A 20,906-nucleotide genomic window follows, 5' to 3' on the forward strand; every position below is an offset into this window, starting at 1 on the left:
AAAGGGAGCCCTGAACATAAAGACGGACATGGGCTCCCTTTACGTCCCGCCCATGCCCAGGCCCCGCTCCCTCCCGCTTTTCCAGCCCCGCCGTGGCAGCTCCCCCAGCCCTCCGTCTCTACCCCGAGTTCAGAAGGGCTCATCCCAGAGGAGACGGGGCCAGGCCCCAAGGCCGCCAGCTGGCTGGTGGGAGCCCGGCTGCCCAGAGGCACAGAGAAAACGGACACCTGCTCAAAACCTCTCCGCCTCCTCCCTTCCCTGTGGTCAATGCCTGTTTGTCACCTTGTGGAAGAACAGCGTGAACCGTCTTCTAGATAAGCACAAGATATAAAGGCAGGTGACAAATATTCACACTCCTGCTTTGGAGTTCAGTCTCATCCTTCTCTGTGGTTTGGTGGCTTTCCAAGTTCCCTTCTCGACTGTCCCCCTGAGGAATTCCAGCCCAGGGCCCTGACCTGAGATGGTGGTTTTCCCCACCTCCTCCTGACACACACTATTCTCCCTCCCCGCCCTCAACCAATGTCCTTGCTAATGAAAGTCGCCCTCCCTCTGGCTAGGTGGACCTAGGGACTCAATAAGCAGCGACATTCCCCACAGGCTGGCAAAGCAGCTGGAAAACAAGTGCATTACCAGCCTAGGGCAAACCCCCAGCCCAGATAATAGGTTTTATGGCAGGAAGGTCTCATGGCCAGAAGGTTTGTCAGAATTCCCAAAAGAAAGGGGGACTCATGCTTAGAGAACAGCTCCCAAATTCTGGTCCAAGGTTTTCTAAGAGTCTGGCCCAACGTCATTCTACATGCTAAAGTTAGTTATTATTATCATTATTGTAATGAGAAAGATTGGCCCTGAACTAACATCTGTGCCAATCCTCTTCTATTTTCTGTATGCGGGATGCCACTACAGCGTGGCTTGATGAGTGGTGTGTAGGTCTGCGCCTGGGATCCGAACCTGCGAACCCTGGCATGGAAGTGGAGCACACGAACCCACCCACTACACCACCAGGCCAGCTCCAAAGTTCTTTTCTGTATGAGGTGATGGCATATGAATAATATATAGTGTGTGGTGGGCAGTATCTCAGAGTGCTGGCTCTGGAGACAGATGAACAGCACCCAAATCCAAGACCCAGTATTTCCTAAGTGTGGGACCTTGGGCAGCTGTGTAAACTCTTGGTGCCTGGGTTTTCTCTCTGTAAATGGGAATGCCCACAGAGCTGCTGCGAGGCTTAAACGAAATCAGACACGTAAAGTAGAACACTCAGGCGATGTCTTCACTGAATGTTAGATGTGGGTTCTCTTTATTCACAGTTCCAAGAACCATTGTCTAAGGAACCACTAGCTGAAAGGTCTATCCAGTTCCCCTCACATGTGATTGCAGGTGTGCAACACACACACACGTGTGCACACACGCGCACCCATGATTACGAGCCTGGAAAAGCAAAAAGTATCATTTCATCACAAAAGGGTTGAGTCTCCCTAAATGAGAGTCTGTGGGCACCTCAGGTCCCCTTGGGAGGGAGAGGGTGCCCTGGTGTAACAGCCAGGTCACGTTCCTGTGGCATGTTCTCATCAGTTTATTCCCAGGACCAGGAGTTGATCCTGAAACACACACCCTGCTCTTCCCCCCAAAATGTCAGTCTGTGCATGTGTGCATATAAGCACACACCCGCCCCGCATGGCAGCTGTCTGCCAACCGTGTTCAGTGGGATGATGTTGCACACTTGGAACGCTCAGAGATCACAGACCCCTCCTGCCCACGGGTCACCTCTCTGTTCTCATCAACCTCAAAGCCATCTTTTGACCCTGCCCTGGGAATGTGCGGCCACCAGGTCCCTATGGCTGAGGGCCCCAGGTCCTGACTGCAGACTGGAGGCTTCGGGGACGTCCCTAAAGGGGCCAAAGGACCGGTCAGGAACGGCTTCGTGCCAGGGCCTCCTGCAGGTTCACCCTGAGAGAGGGCACTGGTTTTACCGCACAAAAAGTGACGGGAAGGCAGCGGAAACCCGCCTTCCGAGAACGTCTGGACCTGGCTGCTTCCCCTCCCACTGCACCACCCTGCCCCCAGCCCACCCTGTAAGGCAGTCCAGAAGGGAAAGCCTGTGACGCTCCCTAGTGGTTGAACACTTGCCGCCCAGCCCTTTAGGTTCTCTGGCTCTGGGTCTCTGGGGACTTGCAAACTGGGCTCTTGCTTTGTCTATAAAGTCCATCCTAACTAATCCAAATTTCATGGTCACCTCTGCAGAATCCAGTCTGGGTTCGACTCCCTGTCCATGCGATAGGATTAAACATTCACTACACGTGAATTTATGTCTTCTTGATTGGTCCCTAAGACAAATGAGAGACAAGGTAGTTTGGGGCAACCAAAGAGATGGATTGTTTCAAGATCCTAGCAACAAAGGCAAGGCTAGTCAGTCAGGAAAAGACCCCACAGGATTTCACTGACCTGTAGGGGGACCCAGCCTACAGCACTGGGCCCTTCCCTTGGAAGCCTGGGGTTGCTGTGCGTGGGATATGGGCGCTGAGGTGAACAGAAGTCCCACCTCCTCAGTCTCGCCCCTGCCCACCTCAGCTACACCTGAGTTGCAGTGGGGCCCCACACCTGGGCCAGAGCACAGGATGCCAGGGTCTCCTCGCCAGGTCTGCTGAAGGGGCCTGCTGACCCCCAGAGCCCACAAAACAGGGCAGCAGCGAGGGGGTTGGGAGAAGACCATTCCACCTGCCGGTGGACTCCAGGCCTCACTCCACTACCTCAGAGCCTCCTCAGCCCCTACCCTCTGCCCAGGTCACACCCCATAACTACCTAGGATGCCTGAGAACAGCCATGTGCATAACGCTGCAAGACCAGCTACGTGATCTCTGGGGCCCCTTGCTCAAAAATTATTAAGAATTTAATGATGTACGCCTGAAATTCATACAATGTTCTAAACCAATGTTACCTAGAAAATAAAGGAGAAAAAAAGAGAATTTAAAGAAGGCAACACAAAGCACGAAACCAAGTCAGGGCCCTTCTGAGCAGGGCCCTGTGCGACTCCCAGGTGACAGCCCTGAGCAGCTGTCTGCAGTGGGACCCTATACTGCAGGGCGCGGCTCCAGGAACGGGTCCACGAGTGCATTGCTCATCCCACACCCTGCGCTGTGGACCAGGCTTCAACCCACAGCATCCAGCACAAAAAGTGAATTTCCTGTCACACACTTGGAGCTGGAGATCTTGAACTGAAAATGCAAATGTGTGCAAAACGATTTTGGCCATTAGTCCCTCGCCCAGCCGTCACCTGGGTGAAGGAAAGGCAGGCCAGCTGCTGGCCCAAGCAGTCTGGCAGTGGCTGTGCCTGTGCCACCACTGCAGGCCCGCGCTGCTGTCCTCAGCAGGGAGGAATGGACACAGGCCAGGTGTCACTCCCTTTGTCAACTCAGACTGCACCAGCACCTCTGTCTTCGTTAGCACAGTCTGTGCCGAGCCTCAGGGTGACGAGCTGGACCTCCCACTAGTTACGGATCCTTGGCCTGTTCTCTCTTGTAGGAGGTAACACTGGATTCAGAGTCACAATCGTTTTAAAGGCTCTGACACTTGCATTTCCAGGCACCAACGTCTGAGGCTCGCAGGAGCCTGGGGCCTGCAGGACACAGGCCCTCCAGGGCTCTGGGCGCCTTCGGGGCCGTTGGTGGAGCTGGTGCTGTCAGCTTGTGGACACATGGCTGACACAGGGATTCCCAAACTGTCAGTGCATTAGAACCACCTGGAAGCCTGGTGAAGCACAGGCTGCTGCCCCCACCGCGTCCCCAGAGTTTCTGATGCAGGAGGTGTAGGTGAAGTGTGACAAACCTCTGAGACTTCCCCGGGGGTGTTGATGCTCCTGGCCCAGGGGCCACACTGTCATAGAGGACACGTCCAGTCCCCACAGACATATCACTGAGATGTCCCGAGGCGGGGGGCGGTGGGGGGGGGGGGGGCGAGGAACAAACCATCTGCATGTGTAACCCACTCCCCAGGTGGAGCCGTGAGCCTGGGAACCACAGGAGACTGGACGGCGGCTACAGAGGGACTCTGTGCCTTCGGGGACAACGGCATGCTCCTGTGAAGTCTCCTGACGACCCTGCCTCCATTTCTGGCCTGGGGAGGGAGTTTTCAAGACAACACCGGCCCATGGCAGGAGAATGAGGGTGCTGTGGGCAGGCCTGGGCCAGGCCGGCCTCCCTGCACCCCACTGTGTGGGCAGCCACATCCACAACTGGGCCAAGGCCCAGCTGCCTGAGGGGCACAGGACTTAGGAACCGGACCACAGGGGAAGTTCTCCCTCCATGTCAGCCATTTACAGCACGGCACCATGTGCATAGCCTTCTGACAGCGCCTTCTCTACTCCCCGCACCGTGGTAAAGAACAGATACCCATCCCCTCCCCTGGGAGGAAAAGCCAACACAGACACCTGTCAAAACTTTTCCCACCCTCCAGAGGTGAAACCCTCAGGTTAAAATGAAAGACACATCTCACCCCCTCCAAGAAGTCTGTTCAGATTGCTCCAATCAGACTGTATCTTTCCTCTCTTTGCTTTCTAAAACTCATGGAGGGCAAAGACCATTCATCAACAAATATGTGTTATCATCTTCTAGGAGCCAGGCCTGAGCTGGGGATACACCAATGAGCAAAGACCACCCTGACTTCCCTCAGGACACTGGCCATCTGATTTTTCTTCCTAGGTCCGCTCCTCTCACCCAGCCCAGCTCATACAGTGCCCAGGCATACAAAAGCCCTCAAATGTCCCTTTGAGAGCTCCCTAAGCCTCCCCAGAACCTTGACACTGTTCCTCTGGGTCATCCCAAGCACGGAGAAAGAGAATACTTTAAATAAATACATAAAAATCAGAGGAGGATGGCTCTAGAGGCGCGAGAGCCCTCAAGCAAGGCAGCAGGCCCCCTCCAAGGCCTCAGGACCCGTGCACGCACCCCACGCTGGACAGTCATGAGTTCAGGCACACCCTCATGTCTGAGTGTGCAAGCATACACACACACACACAGCACTCACGGGACCACCTCCCCACTAAGAGAAAGCCCCACTTTCTTTCTTCCCGGGAGGAAGCTCCTCCCCACTTCTGCGGTGTCCACTCCCCCTGTCCCCCTCCTACCAGGGCACCAGGCTCTGCTCTCAAGGCTACAGGTAAGACCAGAACGCAGCCCCTTGCTGGCCTGGAGAAGGCCACAGGGCACTATGCCCCTACTCTTAGCCTGACTCCAGGGGCTGTGCTGAGGGGAATTTAAACCCGGTTTCTTGCAATTGGGGCTAGGAGGAAAGAGGAAGGAAAGCCCCTCCACTCCAACAAGTAAAGAAACTTACCTAAAAAGAAAGAATTTTACTCGCACACAAAGACACACACTGAACCCCACCCTGGGAGCTGGTAAAACAGTATAAATCTTAGTCCCGGCTGTTCTCCAGGCTCCTTCTGGCCTGGATTTCCTGAAAAGTGGGACCCTAGGAGCCCCCCGCAGCCCCACCGGAGGGGTCCCAGAGGCAACTCCACAGCTGCTCCTGAATCCGAGAGGCCGAAGAAGCCATCTCCAGGAAGACCTGCCGCCAGGCTTGGGGCTGGAGGGCAGGGCCCGTGTCTTCGGCCCTCTGGGCCTCAGTGCTGCCAGGGTCCTGCCTGTTCCATCTCCCAAGCCCGCTTCAGAGCCTGAGGGAGGTGAGAGGCTCTCCAGGCCAACCTCCGTCTCCAGAGTCCTGGGGATTCACTTCACAGTCTGGTTGCTGGGGGCCCGAGGCAGAGGAGCAGTTAGTGAGCCTGTCCTCAGCCCGCTGGTGTGCACGTTGTGGTGGCCGGCGGATGGCCCTTGCCTCTACACGCCAGTCTGCTCTTTAATCCAGTCCCGAAATACAGGGAGTCTCGTGTACACGCCTGGCTTGTCCCTCTGCGCGCAGCCATCACCCCAGCTCACCACGCCGGCTTGGAAGATCCGCCCGTCCTCCTCCACGCTGGACAGCGGGCCCCCGGAATCGCCCTGAGCGGAGACAAGCCCTCTGCATGAGCACGCCCCCTCCCACGCCCCAGGCCCCGCCCCGCCCCGGCCCCCCAGCGGGCCCACCTGGCAGGCGTCCACGCCCCCACTGAGGTAGCCCACGCACATCATGCGCGGCGTGATCTGCTGCGGCAGCAGCTTCTCGCAGGTCGTCTGGTTGATGACGCGGATCTCGCCCTTCTGCAGGATCAGCGCGGTGGTGCCTGGGGACAGGGCAGGGCAGGGCTGAGCGCCGCTGGGGAAAAGCTCCGCCAGAGACCATCCCAAGGAGGCACTTCCCTAGCAAACTCTGGAAACAACCCAGATGCTTATGGTGGCAAACGGTTAGGTGACACATCTACTCGACGGGATGTGGGCCGCCTACAGCGTAACTAGGTGGCAGGCCGCACACGCGTCAGGTGATAGGAGAGCGAACATGACCACGGGAACAGACGCACGGCAGGCGCCGCGCGTGGTTCCGCTAAGCTGGCAGAGCTGCAGTCGCATTTTCTTTTTCCTCTCTATAGTCTACACATGTTCAGCAGTGTGCCCTGTTAATATGATGACTGATTTTTTCAGTGTAACATTTTCCACCTAACAGCCTGCAGATGGAGGCAGGAGGACAGAGGAGGCCAGGCTCCCGGACGGTGCGGACGCGGGCGCAGCTCCCCCAGCCCTCCTCATCACGAACAATGTCTTCATATTCACCAAGTCCCGCTTGGGAAGGTGTTTTTACCCTCACTTTTCGGAGGAAGAAACACGCTCAGAGAGTTGAAGCAACTCTCCAGGTCACTCAGAGTGTCAAGTGGCACAGCCAGGCCTTCCACCCAAAACCCGGCCTCCAAATCCCTCCGTTTCACTAGAAGCCGCCATTCCCTCCTGGACCGCCTCATCCCGCAGCACAGGGAGGTGGGGCACCCTCCCGCCGCAGCCCCGCTCACCTCCCTCCTGGGTGTGGCCCCAGCCGGTGACCCAGATGGCCTTGCCGGCGGGGAAGGCATGCGAGACGCTGGGCAGGCAGATGGGCCGCACGGTGCCGCTGTACTCGGCCGGCTGCTGCAGCTCCAGCAGCGCGATGTCATAGTCGAAGGTGAAGTCGTTGAAGGCAGGGTGGGAGATGATGCGCTTGATCCGGCGCTCCTGCACCCCGGGGGCGCTGCGCTTGCTCTGGTCGTGCAGGCCCAGGTAAGCGGTCCACATGGTGTGGTCAGAGTACCTGGAGGGGCCAGGAGGGCAGCGCTGAGCTGAGGGAGCCTGGCGCAGGCGCCCACCGAGGCAGAGCCACCTGCTGGCTGCCGAGCGGAGGGGCGGGCGCTGGCTCCTGCCCGGCTCCACCCTCGGCTGGAAACTCCTGGGTCATTTTGCCACAGCATTCAACCCCCCCACCTCCTCGTTTCCCTCTTTAATACATTTCTATCTGATTGCCAAAAATACATATCTTATTAATCTGATCATTCACAAAAGGAATAATGCAGAAACCAATCCAAATATTTTTTTTAACACAGTGGTATGTATTCTAAGTACCAAATGAACCGAAAAACAGATTGGAATTTCTCTACTAGGAGTGCTGCGGGCAGTAGGACAGGGTGTGGTAGTAGGGTGTAGCACTTCTGAAACTGTCTCGTGCACACTGGAGGACCCAAGGAAGATGGAGGAGACAGTGATGTTGGGAGCCAAGCTCTGGGTGGGGCTTAGAGGCAGGGAGGAAGTGGGGTGGAGGGAGGACAGGAAGAGCATGCGCGGCTGAGTGCAATCAGAGGTAGCAGTGAAAGCTCGTGACTTTTCAAACAAGTGGCCTAAAACCAATGACATTCCCACAGCACCGGAACTTGGTTTCTAGACATCCTTCTCAACGAAAGGAACCCAGGCTCCTTGGAGAGATGGCTCCTTCCAGGCCTGGTAAAGCATAAAACAAACATCTAACACTTTGCGTTACCAGAAGCGAGTGCTCAAGCAGTGATGCAGCCAGGAGGACACGCCTTCCCAATGGCCAACATCAGAATCATCTGAACATCAAAATCAACAATCGGATTAAATTACAGTCACGCGTCACTCAACGACAGGCATAAGTTCTGAAAAATGAGTCCTTAGGCAATTTCGTCGTTACGCACGCATCACAGAGTGCACTCACACAAACCTAGATGGTGCAGCCTACCACACACCGAGGCTCTGTGGTACTAATCTCATGGGCCCACCGTCATAGCTGCAGTCTGTTGTTGACCAAACGTAGTTATGTGGTGCGGGACCCTACACATGTGCTGGATAATATGAAAAGGGGAGGGGAATCCGTGAGTCCATCCTGAGCCTAAAATACAACTTCAAAAAAATTTACAAGGGGAGAAGGAAAGCTATTCTTTACAGAAAAACACCAGCTAATAAATACAGAAGAAATGATATAACAAGAAATCACCTTTTGCACCTACCATAGCAAAGTAACCAATATGTGCAAGAACCATTGACGGATGCTAAAACCATGGGGAAAGATTACGGGGAACAAGATATTCACACGGATTCAAAGCAGCATCCACGATTACTTATTTATAACCAAGGGAAGAAAGCACCTTTATGACGGAGAAACCCGCAGACACCACTTTAACCAAGTAATCAGACTTTTCTCCCAATCATCCCCCTTGATAGGATGTCATGTGCTTCTTGAGAAGGACACCACATCACCAGGCAGTGTTTCCTGACAAACAATGTTCAACCTAACTCTAATCATGAATAAACAATCAGAAAAATCCAAACCAGAGAGACAGTCTGCAAAATAACTGGCCTGGACTTTTCAAAATTATAATGCCATGAAAGATGAAAAATAAAAGGCTTGGGGAGACTGTTCTAGATTTTAAAGAAACTAAAGAAAATGAATGACTAAATACAAAGCATGACCTTTAACTGGATCCTAAACTTAAAAAAAAAAAAGAAAGTTATAAAGAACAATATTGGGATACTTGGCGTCCATCTGAACTATGGACAGGATGCGAGCTAAGAGGACCACATCCACGCTATCGTTTCTGGACATAGTAACTGTATTGTGGTTACGGCAGAACTTCATTGTTCCTGGGAGATAGAGGCTGATGTACTTAGGGGAGAAGTGTCATGATGGCTGCACCTAACTCGGAAACGGTTCAGAAAAATACATGTGGCCGTCTTGGGAAGCACAGCCGAGATGTGACCTCTGCGATCGAGCCTGTGGATAAGCCTGTGGATGAGCCTGCGGATGAGCGCTGTGAAAGAACGTGAGGGGAAGGTGTGTCAGGCACCACAGAGGGCCTAGAACTTCCAGAAGATGAAGAAGAGAATAAAAGAGGAAGAGAAAAAAAATCTGAAAATCTCTGCAAAATCAGGAAGAACATCTTGGGAAAAAAAGCCGAAAAAGTGGTCACATGAAAGAGACTGGTGACATCCCCACGCTGCACTGTCACAAGCACAAGTGGCTGAACAGCAGGCATGGAAAGAGTTGTGAAGGCTCAAGCCCTAGAGAGAATCAGCAGTGGGTTACACGGCAGCAAAGAAACCCCTGGAGAGGAGCCCTGGCCGTTCTGTCATGGAGACCGTGAGGCAAACGGCGGAGGCTGACAAGAAGGACCAGTCTGTGACGGAGCTGGCCACCCTGCTCTAGGAAACTGCACGCCGGTCTTCCTGCTCCCGTCTCGAAGATGCCCAGACGCATGCTAACAGGACCTGCAGGATGACCTAACTTGGTCTTGGTGTCAATTAGGGTGATGCACTGCTGATGACAGCAATGCTGTCATAACTAGGGACGCACCCCTCAAAGGCGATGACGACACGTCACACACAGGAGGAGGCTAGGCTGCACCTGAAGAGTTACTTGACACCCTGCTCCCCCACCCTCGGCCACCAGGCGTCCGCCCTTCCTCTCCGCTCCTGTCACAGCCAGCCTGATGCACCAGCCTCCAAACTGGTCTTTTTGCCTCTGGTCTCTCTTCACTCTGATCTGTTGCTGCTAGATAATAACTTCCTAAAAACTGCTTTTGTGAGATCCTTTTTGTCTTATTCAGCAGCCTAGAATGATTCCCAGGACCTACCAGCTCAGGCCTCACCTCCTCAACCAGGTATTCTCTATCTGCCATTAATGCTGCCTTTCTTCCCCAATCATCCTCATATCCAACCATGCATTTATCCATCCATCTATTCATTCATTCAATAATTATTGGGCATCTATGATGTTCCAGGAATTGCCACAGACTCGATCTTCAAGTTCACAGCATACTTGGGGAGAGAGCCATGCAAACTACCAATGACAGCACAATGTGAAAAGCGTCCTGCAGAGGACCAGGCAGAGTGCCACGGAACAGACCGGGTTGGGACAGTGAGTGTGGAGAGGAAACAAGTCATGGACCAGGCCTTGAAGAGCAAAGAGCATTTGGTCAAAGCCTGTGGGCGGGGAGAAAGCAGCACATTCAAAGAGAGCAAAGGGAGTGTTTAGGAAGCCCCCAAATTGAACAGGGGGAAGGTGTGAGGGCAAGTAGCAAACTAAGGTAGGAGAGCTGGGCAGGGCCAGACACTGCGGCCACGTTGGTCATGCTCAGGCATTTCTACTGCATCCTGCGAGCTCTGGCAAGCACGTAAGCAAGGGGGGGACTGGATCAGATGGGCCCTTTGAAGAGACCACTCCAGCACTGTGGAGTATGGAGCAGAGTGCTGAGGCAGCGGGGAGCAGGCAGAGGGCGCTGCACGGGCGGGCGCCGAGGCAGGAGCCACGAGCCCGAAGGAATGGGGATGCTCCTTCCCCACTGTGGGAAGGCTGAGAGGATGGGGCCGGGGGAGGTGGGGAAGGAAGAGAGTCACCCTCGTCCCCTCTGGCCCCCGTGATGCAATTCTCTGACACAGACATCCCTTTGTCACTCCTGTGCTGGTGTCAGCTCCACGCCCCAGGCTTTCCAGACCCCCGGCCTGGACCCGTTCACCCAGCTCTAGCTCCAGCCCCTCTTTCACAAGGATGTTCTGTTAAGCCGACCACAGGGGTCTCCTCTCCAGAGCCCACGTGACTCATCTAGGGCAGTCCTTGGTTACATGCACAGACTCGGTCTCTGGTTGTGTAAGGTCCACATGCCTACCAGTAACTGAGAGACCAGAGGTGACGGCACAGCCACCGAGACCCCCAGTGACTGCCACGGCGTCGGGGAGGGCGTCGGAGCAGCTAACAGAGAGAGCCGACAATGCACAAGCACTCTTCCAAGTGCTGACACGGTAAGTCACTTTATCCCCAAAAAAGCCCTTCAAGATAGGGCTGCCCATTTTAAGATCAGGCACAGAGAGATTAAGTAACTTGCCCAAGATCACACAGCCAATAAGCTGTGGACCACGACCTGAAACCAGGCAGCCTATGCTCTTAAGCACAGTATAGCACCTCTCGGTAACACCCTGTGAGCACTTGTGGACTCAGAAACATGTCCAAAGTGACTGCACACCAGCATAGCTCACCCAGCCTGGCTCCGCTCACAGCACTCCCTCCGACTGGACGGTCTGAGTCACCTTGTCCAGTGACAAACACCCTCACATTTCAACACTCAGATCAGATGCCCCTGCTCATAGAGGCGTTCTGGGCAGTCACCCCCGGCCTCGGGCAGGATCCTCAACTCCACACACTGTCCTAGGTGACCCGCACACAGTGCCGGCGCAGCTGGAACTGTGTGAGCGCATGTGCGTGTGTGCACGTGTGTGTGCGTGTGCATGCATAATGGATCTTGTCCTGCCGCCCCCGGAAGTCTGTGAAGTGCAGGGACTGTCTTATTCGTCCTGGTCTCCCCGGTGCTAATAGTAACAGACGTTGAATGTATTAACTGGCAGAGGTAAGACTGGTGATCAAGAGAAGATGAAGGAAACAGAAATAAGAAACAAAACAACGAAACACGGGAGGAGGAAGAAGTAGAGGAGGGCACAGGGGTGGGTCTTCCAGAAGGACACACAGGTGTACACGCCAGCTCGCCCTGCCTACACGGCCTCAAAACGGTGGGACTGCGGTAACCATGGGAGCGCCCAGCTCTTAGTATCTAAACACCAATTCTCGCTACGAGGGTTCCTGGGGGAAACGCTAACTTGAGGGCTGGGCCACATGAGCCTCCAGCACCTGGAGTGCCCAGAGCAAGGAGTGGCTCCAACGACAGAAGAGTGGGGGCATGTCAGAGGGACACAGGGCCCACCTCACAGAGCTCCCAATGGTCAAATCTGGAACAGTCTGAGCCACAAAGTAAATACCATGGCATTGGGCTTCAACCCAAAATATAAATATACACGAGTCCCTACGAACATAAATAAATGATTAAATAAATAAATGGGAGAGAAGGAACAAATCTTCCTTAGCAAAGAATTCCAAATGGACTCACATCAAAGAATACAGAAAGGGAGAGAGACTTGCTAATCGAGGAAGCGGGCAAACACTGTCTTAACCAAATGGCGAAGCCCGTCCCCACGAGCAGGCCTGCTGCACCGCCCACCTGCTGCCATGACGTGCTGTGCTCGCCACACTCACAGCCCCGGTCTAAGCCTGAGACGCGGCAGACACACCCAGAGGGGGCGTCCTACAGGACACCTGGCCTCGAGACCGCTACGGCCATGACAAAACCAAGACTGAGAAACTGTCACAGACCAGAGGAGACAGGACACCAGAAGGCAGGGTGGAGACGCGGACAGGCTCCCAGAGCAGAGAGGACAGCAGTGCAAACTCCGGCGCGAGGCCAGGAGCACCTGGAGCGGGGCCCAGGGCATTGGACCAGGGATCGCACAGTGTCGACACACGCACCATGTCAACACCCAGGGAATCGAGTGAGGGGCTGTGGAAATTCTGCGCTATCTTTGCAACTTGTCTGCATTCCAAAATAAAAAGTTTATTTTTAAAAATTCTTAAGTAAGCTCCCATCACCCCAAAAAGAAAGAAAATTATTTCTGCCCAGGGTAGAGCAGAGTGTGACAAAATGAGAAGACGGAGGACGGTCTCAGCCCAGGGACAGTCGCCCTGAGCCGGCTCCCCCGACCTCTGCGTCATCTCCCTCGCCCAGCCTCTGCGCCCTGCTGACCACACCCAGCACCTGTGCCTCAGGCCACTTCAGGCCCAGGAAAGTCCGCGGCGAGTCTCCCCTGCTCCCTGCAGAAGCGCCGCACGGCAGCCCGGGTCACCTTCTCATGGAGCTGCCTGTGGCCGAAGGGCACACGCCGGCCAGCAGGAAGACCGCACAGTGGGAATGCCCTGGAAGGCCCACTCCCCTGTGCCCGCTTCTCCAGGAGCAAGGCGTCCCCTGACACTCCCTCCCACAGCCAGTGGCCAGAGGGCCTGGGCAGGCCGGACCTGAGACACACAGAGCCCCGGCCCTGGGTCGGGCCACTTGTTCCTGCTAATCCTCTGCCACACCGTCTGGGGTGCCAGCACGACCGTTTCTTGGTGACCTTCCCTGGGCCAGGCTCGAGTCTACTCGTGGACCTGAGGCCACGATGTGCTGAGCACCGATGGCGCCAGGCACAGGGCTTCTGTCTCAGGTGCGTTGTCGTGTTTAATTCTCACAACTCCACAGATAAGAACTCGGTGTCACCACGATCTGTGAAGAACCCGAGGCCTGGGCAGCGTGAATGAGAAGCCAAGGTCACCTGGCAAGCCAGAGCTGGCATGTGGACGTGAGGTTCATTTTAACTGAGCACAAGGAGGCCCCGCGGGGCAGAGACCGACCGCACAGCTTTGGAATCCACCCAGCTGGGTTCAAGTCTGGCTCTGCCACTTAACAGCTGTGCAACCTCAAGCAAAGTCCTTACCTCTTTGAACCTCCACATCTGTAAAATGGGGACACAATCAGACTTGCCTAACAGTTGCTGGGAGAGGCACTGGCACACTGCCTGACGGAGAGCCAGCACCTATAAAGGACCATCTTTATTATCACTGTTAGTAAGCCCCATGCTGGGGTGTCGGCCCTCCCTGTAGTCCTGGTCCTGCCCCAGTGCCATCCCACCTGGGCGTGACTTACAGACACCGGGGCTTTCCAACCCCAGAAAACATAGAGAAGGGCCCCACTGGGGGCCTAGGGGGGGCCTCCCTGCTTCCCCCCCCCATGGCCTACCTGAATCCTCGGTCGTCGACGTAGCAGTGGGCGGCGGACACCATCCAGCTGGGAGAGATGAGGGAAGCCCCGCACACGTGGCCCTGGCCCAGTGCATGGAGGCTCACCTGCCAGGGCCACTCGCCTTCGTCCGCGTCCGTGCCCCCGACGACCCGAGACTGCCTGGTGAATGGCCGCAGCCCACAGTCTGGCAGACAGAGAGCCCACGGGAGGTGAGTCACCGTGGGCCTCAGCCCCTTGGGTGCACTGGGCTGTCCAGAGCCCAGGGGCACGTGCCTTCAGGGGTCACCAGCACTGCTGGAGCAGTTGTGGCCTCAGGGACCCCCTACAGGACCTCTGAGCCACAGTGACCCATCGACTTCCACTGGGCCCTCCCCCTTGCTCCCAAATTCAAAACTCTCGCACTCCCACCAACCCTCCTGCACAAATGCACTCAGGGGCCTTGGCCCCCTGCTGGTGTGTTAGATTTAACGTGGGTGTCATTTGCCTCGAACTCCGTATTGAATGCTGATGGACACAGCTTGGGGGGGCCCCTGGGTGACGTGAAGTCACAGAACAGCTGCAGCTATGCTCATGTGTAACCTGAGGCCAATGCTTCTGAAACACACAAGAGGCTGTGAACTACAGCATGGGTGGGGTGGGGGGGCCACCCTGCTGAGCATTCTGGTAAGCTGTGCTGCTCTCCTCCAGCAGGACGGGGAAGCCAGCACTGGCCCCTCCCCTGTGGCTAGGTCTACAGAGCAAGGGCCAGCCCAGCACTGCAGCCAGGACACCAGCCCTGCCACAGAGGCACTGACATGCTGGCTGCCCTGGGCCTTGCCAGCAGGACCAGAGGTGCCCATGGTGCAGTGCCTCTGTGCCATTAACAAAGTTATCCTTTCCTCCAGGCACACATATCCTCTCACCAGAGCAGAGCTAGGTGAGTGAGGCACTAGACTGATCTCTGCCTCTGTATGCACCTTGCACAGTGAACAACCTGCACAACCGTATGTGGAGGCCCTACTCACCACAGTTGTTCTCATCTGAGCCGTCGCTGCAGTCCTTCTTCCCGTCACACTTGGGGTTGCCCTTGCTCAAACAGAGCCCATTGTCACAGCGGTAGGTGTGTTCGGTGCAGGTCACGGTGCTCACTGCTCAAGGAGGAGGACACAGGGGAGGGAATCAATTCCTCTGTGCCACCCAACCAGAAGCCTGATGATCCATCCACATCGCGTCCCTCACTCAGGCATGCCCCATGCCGACCATCCCTCCGTCCTTGCTAAAGGTTCTCCACCTTCCAGAAGTGGAGAACTGACGCCCTCAACTTGCAGGGTGTTTGTGTTTATTAAACTCTGGACACGCTGCACGTGTCTGCTCACAGCTGCCTCCTCGGTGCAGCTCCCACCAGGAGGAAGGCCCCAAAGGAAGGGCTCACCGCTGTCGCACGTGGCCTCGTCGGACCTGTCCCCACAGTCGTCCTTCCCGTCACACTTCTGGCTCTGCGGGAGGCACTTCCCGTTGGCGCACTTGAAGCTCTGAGCCGGACAGCCTGGGGAAGCAGAGCGCACTCAGGAGAGGTTTTGCACCCGGCCGGGAGGCAGCCCACAGCCAGGTGGCCCCACTCACTGCACTCCAGCTCGTCACTGTTGTCCCCGCAGTCGTTCACGCTGTCGCAGACCCAGAAGAGGGGCTTGCAGAACTTGTTCTTGCACGTGAACTGGTGGCTGGCGTCACACTCTGGGGGTCGAGGGGCGCAGTCAGCCTCCCCCGGCCGCCTCCCAGGGACGTGGGCAGCCTCGCAGCCCAGGGCCCACCTTCCCACCCAGAGAGGGTCTGGGGCCAGCGCTGCAGGAACAGCCCACCCTCACCCAGAGCCAAGGGGACAGGCTGGACAGCTCCGGGAACCCCTCCCCGCCTCGGGCCTCGCTGTCCAGGGGTCTCAGGATCGGCCTGGAATGGACTCACTACAGCCGAGCTCGTCGCTGTAGTCGGTGCAGTCGGCCCAACCGTCGCAGCGCAGCTCGCTGCGGATGCAGCGCCCAGTGTTGCACATGAACTTCCCCGGGCACGCTGCGGGGAGAGGGCAGCCCTCAAGCTCACGGCCGCCACCCCGCCTCCCGCCTGGGCGCCTCGCCTCGCCTCCCTTGGGGCCACCTCATGGCCAGCCTGAGGACCAGCGGAAAACGCCTCCCAGCCCAGCCTCCATCGCCAGGAGGAGGGAGCCGGCCAAAGCGGCACCCCAGGGCCGGGGTCTCCCGGCCACCAAGCCCTTCAGGGGGACTCCCACAGCCAGCGGGGACGCACTGGCCACGACCTGCAGCCGGGCTGGCCGGCCTCCTGACCGCCAGTGACCCACACGCGGGAAGCCCTGGGCAAGCGGAGAAGGCCGGCCGGGTGAGCAGTCACTTCTACAGCCCGTGTCCTTGGGCGGCCACATCCCCGAGGTCAGGCCCACAGCAAGCGAGGCTCGGCAGGACAACATCCCTGTCCCGTCCAGTGTGAAACGTCATCACCGGGATTCCCTAACTCTGAGATACTCTCCAACTTCAGTTTTCTGAGAGTGGAGAGTGTCTGACACTGAGGTCTCAAGGCAGACGCAAAGCCGGGCCGTGTGGCTCCTCTGCGGTAGCTGACTGCTCGCGGACGGGGCTCGCTCGCCCAGTCACGGGTTGCGGCTCACGGGCTCGGACCGGGTGCCAAGCCACGCAACTGAATTTTAACTTAAATTTGGATTCCTGCGTATAGTTAAAATGTCTTCAAAAGGTTATTTTATGATGCAGGCTGTCTGAAACAAAAAATCATGTTGTATGCGGAGGAAATGCTTTCCACACAGCAGACCAGGAAATTAAAGGCAATAGAAACTGCCAGATCTCTTAGGTACGCAGCACAGAATTTTCAAAGCCAGGAGTAGTCAGTGTGACGATTCATGCCCCAGTATTTTCTGATCTGCCTCAAGATTATGCTAAAGGTGCTAAATGCTAAAGGTGCTAAAAGGCCACAAAGATAAGCCCAGATTCTCAAAGTCACAGTGATGCTGAACCAAAGGAACAGACAGCCCAAAGGAGCTCAGGGGGTGCTCTGTCCTTTGGCTCAAGGGGCCTCACACAGGGACTGAAGGGCACGGTGTGGCCCAGTGCTCACTGTGGCCTTTTTTAGTAAGTGCATTTATTTGGTAGCCTTTCTTTCAACAAAAAGCTACTAGAGTGATACCGCCTTGCACTCTCAAAATCAGGAAAGCACACGCTTATAAGACACAGAATAGAAAGTCTGTCCCGGGCCAACCCCTCTCAGCAGGTGCCCCCTTGTAAAGCCAGTCACTCACGGTCACTGGAGTCATAGGAGAGGTACTCAGCCAAGAAGCCCGTGTCGGTGTAGGACTGATCCGAATGGAAGCGAACGGTGATCCTGCTGCTCTTGCTGGAAACGACAAACTGGGGCCTCTCTCCGCAGTACCTGGAGGAGCAGCAATGGCAGGGAGAGGCTCCACCCGGGGGGGCTCGGGCCCTCCCACCAGCCCCACGGCCGCCCAGCTCCCCCCCCCCACGCACCTCTCCCCGTTGACCTCCACATAGTCCTTGGGGCAGGAGCCGGGGGGCAGGTTGGGCTCCACCAAGTAGAAGGATTTGAAGAGCACCTTCACATTCTGGTTGTTGGGCACCTGAAGAGAGAGATGCTGCTGGGTCTTGGCCGCTTCGTTCCCTCTTTCCCAAACTCACGGGTGTCATGGGGCAGCTCTGGGGACAGGGGAGCAAGGCCATGGATCATGGCTGCTGAGTGTTTTCTTCCCCGACCCGTGTGGGCAATATGGAACACACAAGAGGAGTGATTGGGGTTCGATGCCTGAAGAACTCCGGGACTCAGAGGCGAGAGACACTGTTCTGTTACTACAAAAGGCAGGAGTTCTCCTGACATTACCCACAAAACAGAAGAGAGAAGGTTCTCTGCCTGGGCTGGTGTGAGGGGGACCAGGCAAGACTCCGGCCGCTGCCATTTGGCAGGTGCCTCCTCTGCACCTCACACACTCTCCCCCCTCCGAGGACGGCGCCCCCCAGAGGCAGACACGGCACTCTCACCGACCGAGGGCCCAGCCGAGGCACCATGGGCTAATGGCCACGGTCCGTCAGCCACGGATCAGGAGCAAGGCTTTGAGTCTGGGGCTGCTTGACGTGCAGGTCACTCACCCCCCCAACCCCGGCCCCCCGAACCTGCCCCGCCCTGCGGGGTTCAGATATGTGGTCCTCTTGGGGGCTGCTACAGGAGCTCATCTCCCTCTCTTCTGTCCTTCCTTGCCTGCCCTCCTGGAGGGTCCCTCTCCCTCCCCTGTTCTCCTCCCCCTCCCTCCCTCCCTCCCCCTCCCTCCCTTCCCCTCTCCCTCCTTCTCTCTCCCCACCTCCTTCTCTCCCTCTCTCCCTCCCACTCCCTCTCCCTCCCTTTATCTCTCCCTCCCTCCCCCCTCCCTCTGTCCTTCTCCCCCCTCCTCTCCCTCCCTCTCTTTCCCTCCCTCCTTGTTTCTTTCCCACATGCCCACATCCACAGCGCCTACCTGGATGTCCCAGGTGCAACTGATGTTGGGTGGGTAGTGGCCAGGATAGTAGGGGCTGCTAAATATGCCTTGGGCCTCCCGTAAGGAGCCTCCACAGCCTGAGGGCAAAGGCAGGAGAAAGAGGGGAGGACCTGCTCAGCCAGGAGTAGGCAGGGAGCCTGAGGACAGCAGGCCCAACACAAAGCCCATGCTGCCCTCAGCTGCTGGAGGCCGGCCGCCCAGTGTGGGCTCCTGACCCAGGTGATGGGCAAAAGGCCCTTTGGCTTAAGCTTCCAAACTGTCACTGATCTGGGCCGGTTCACCAGCCACAGGGTTTGGCCTGTGGCTTCCAGGGTCCAGGCCAGTCCCTAAGGCCTGTCCCCTTCTCCATCCATCCCACCCCTGCCCTTCCTTACTGCTCATCCTAGGCAGCTGGAAGAACGTGGCCTCAAAGCCAGGATGTCGCCGATCGGTGCTGGTTATCAGTGTGACAAGCAGGACGTTCTGGGAGGAGAGGAAGGTCAGGTTGTAGGAGGGAGGGTAGGTGCCACACAGCCTGTGGGGCAGAGGGGCGGGCGTTAGCAAGGGCAGACACAACCAGCAGAGGGCCCGAGCCCTCACCCCCAACCCCGGTCCTAGCTTCAACAGACCAAGCCTGGGTCAAAAAGCCCCTCCTCACACAAACAATCAGAGGCCTGAGTAAGGATTGACTTATAAGACAGTTTTTGTTTAAAACAGCAAATCAGAGAAGCAATCAATGGCTGGCAACAGAGGCTTCGTTAGGTAAACTGTGGACTACACGAGGGTAGGCGCAATGGCATCCACAGTGACACTTACTGGGGATTCGCTCACTGCTTCTCTATCTATCGACTCGGGCATCCTTCATAACAACTCCAGGAAGTCGAGACTCTTATCCCCATTTAGAGATAAGGAAACTGAGGCAGAGAGGAGAAAGAACCTGCCCAAGATTCCACAGTTAATAAGCGGCAGGGCTGAAATTCACACTCGGGCACTCAGGCTCCAGAGCCCGCACAGCTGCCGCCTGTGTCACGCGGGCTCTAGACAACACCAGGGAGGCCCATAAACACAATGGCTGCTGGTGCGAGTGCAAACGGGGGCAGCCACTGCAGAAGACAGGATGGAGAGTTCTCAAAAACTAAAACTAGAGATACCATTCGACCCAGCTGTCCCACTACTGGGTATTTATCCAAACAAGGAATCAGTAATTCAAAAAGATGTCTGCAAGGGCCGGCCCTGTGGCGTAGTGATTGAGTTCGGTGCACTCCACTTCAGCAGCCTGGGGTTCATGGGTTCAGATCCCAGGTGCTGACCTACACCACTCGTCAGCCATGCTGAGCTGGGGACCCACGTACAAAACAGAGGAAGACTGACACAGATGTTAGTTTAGGGCTAATCTTCCTCTCTCACACAAAAAGAAGATACACCCCTATGTTCACTGCAGCATTATTCACAATGGCCAAGATGTGGAAGCAACCCACATGCCCACGGACTGATGGCTGGATAGAGAAGATGTGGCATATATACACAGTGGAGTACTACTCAGCCGTAAAAAGAAAAGATAGCGCCATTTGCAACATGGATGGACCTTGAAGGTATCATGCTAAGTGAAATAAGCCAGACAGAGACAAACACTGTATGATCTCACTCACATGGAAAGTATAAACACATGGTTCAGTGGTTACCAGAGGGGCAGGGGATCGGGGGGCGAAAGGGGTGAAGGGGCACACGTGTGGCACATGTGTCAGTAGTGAGCATGATGTATTCTGCACAGAAGCTGAAATGTAATCAAGTGCACCTGAAATTACACAGTTATAAGCCAATATGACCTCAATAAAATAACGTTTTTTTAAAAACTATGGTTAGAGACAGGTTTACTGATTTGGAAAGATCATCACAATATACTCTGTTTTTAGAAAGCAGGTAACAAAACCAAATGTGCCATATAAATCCTGTTTTTAAATATTTACACAATATACACATGCATAGCAACAAAGTCTGGAAGAACATACATCATAAATTTAACGGTGACTGTTTCTAGACAGTAAGATCATAAACGATGTCTGCCTTCTTCGTGCATGTCTATTTTCCACTGTTCCTTTCAGGACCATGTCTTTATTTGTTGTACATTTAATAAGTTAGAGGGAAGGAAAGAAATCCTGCACAAAAGCAGTGTGCAGACGGGGTCCTGGCTGCGGAGCTGTGGCAGCAGAGGGCTCTGTCCTGTTCAGCCCAGAATTTCAGGCCATTATTAATCAGGAAATGTCAGCCCAGCCCATTTCCACAGACAGCAATAGAAGCTCCGGCCTACGGAGTCAGGAGAGCCGGGGCGAGGCC

General features: G+C 55.8%; 1 protein-coding gene across 2 annotated transcripts in view; it reads right to left on the reverse strand.

The window, feature by feature from the left end:
• Positions 1-5,326: 5,326 nt before the first annotated feature.
• The window catches only part of ST14 (ST14 transmembrane serine protease matriptase), a 39,760-nt gene continuing 24,180 nt past the window's right edge, over positions 5,327-20,906 (reverse strand). For both annotated transcript variants that reach the window (XM_044752379.2, XM_070489914.1), the window contains exons 8-19: positions 18,968-19,107; positions 18,573-18,670; positions 17,578-17,687; positions 17,352-17,482; positions 15,995-16,099; positions 15,656-15,766; positions 15,465-15,578; positions 15,058-15,180; positions 14,051-14,237; positions 6,926-7,200; positions 6,072-6,208; positions 5,327-5,987 (exon numbers count right to left, since the gene is read on the reverse strand). In XM_044752379.2, the coding sequence (XP_044608314.2) occupies positions 5,826-5,987; positions 6,072-6,208; positions 6,926-7,200; positions 14,051-14,237; positions 15,058-15,180; positions 15,465-15,578; positions 15,656-15,766; positions 15,995-16,099; positions 17,352-17,482; positions 17,578-17,687; positions 18,573-18,670; positions 18,968-19,107 (1,693 nt within the window). In that variant the 3' untranslated portion in view covers positions 5,327-5,825. The remainder of the gene's footprint in view (positions 5,988-6,071; positions 6,209-6,925; positions 7,201-14,050; positions 14,238-15,057; positions 15,181-15,464; positions 15,579-15,655; positions 15,767-15,994; positions 16,100-17,351; positions 17,483-17,577; positions 17,688-18,572; positions 18,671-18,967; positions 19,108-20,906) is intronic.

This window comes from Equus asinus, chromosome 20 (genome assembly GCF_041296235.1).
Source record: "Equus asinus isolate D_3611 breed Donkey chromosome 20, EquAss-T2T_v2, whole genome shotgun sequence".
Taxonomy (NCBI): Eukaryota; Metazoa; Chordata; class Mammalia; order Perissodactyla; family Equidae; genus Equus; species Equus asinus.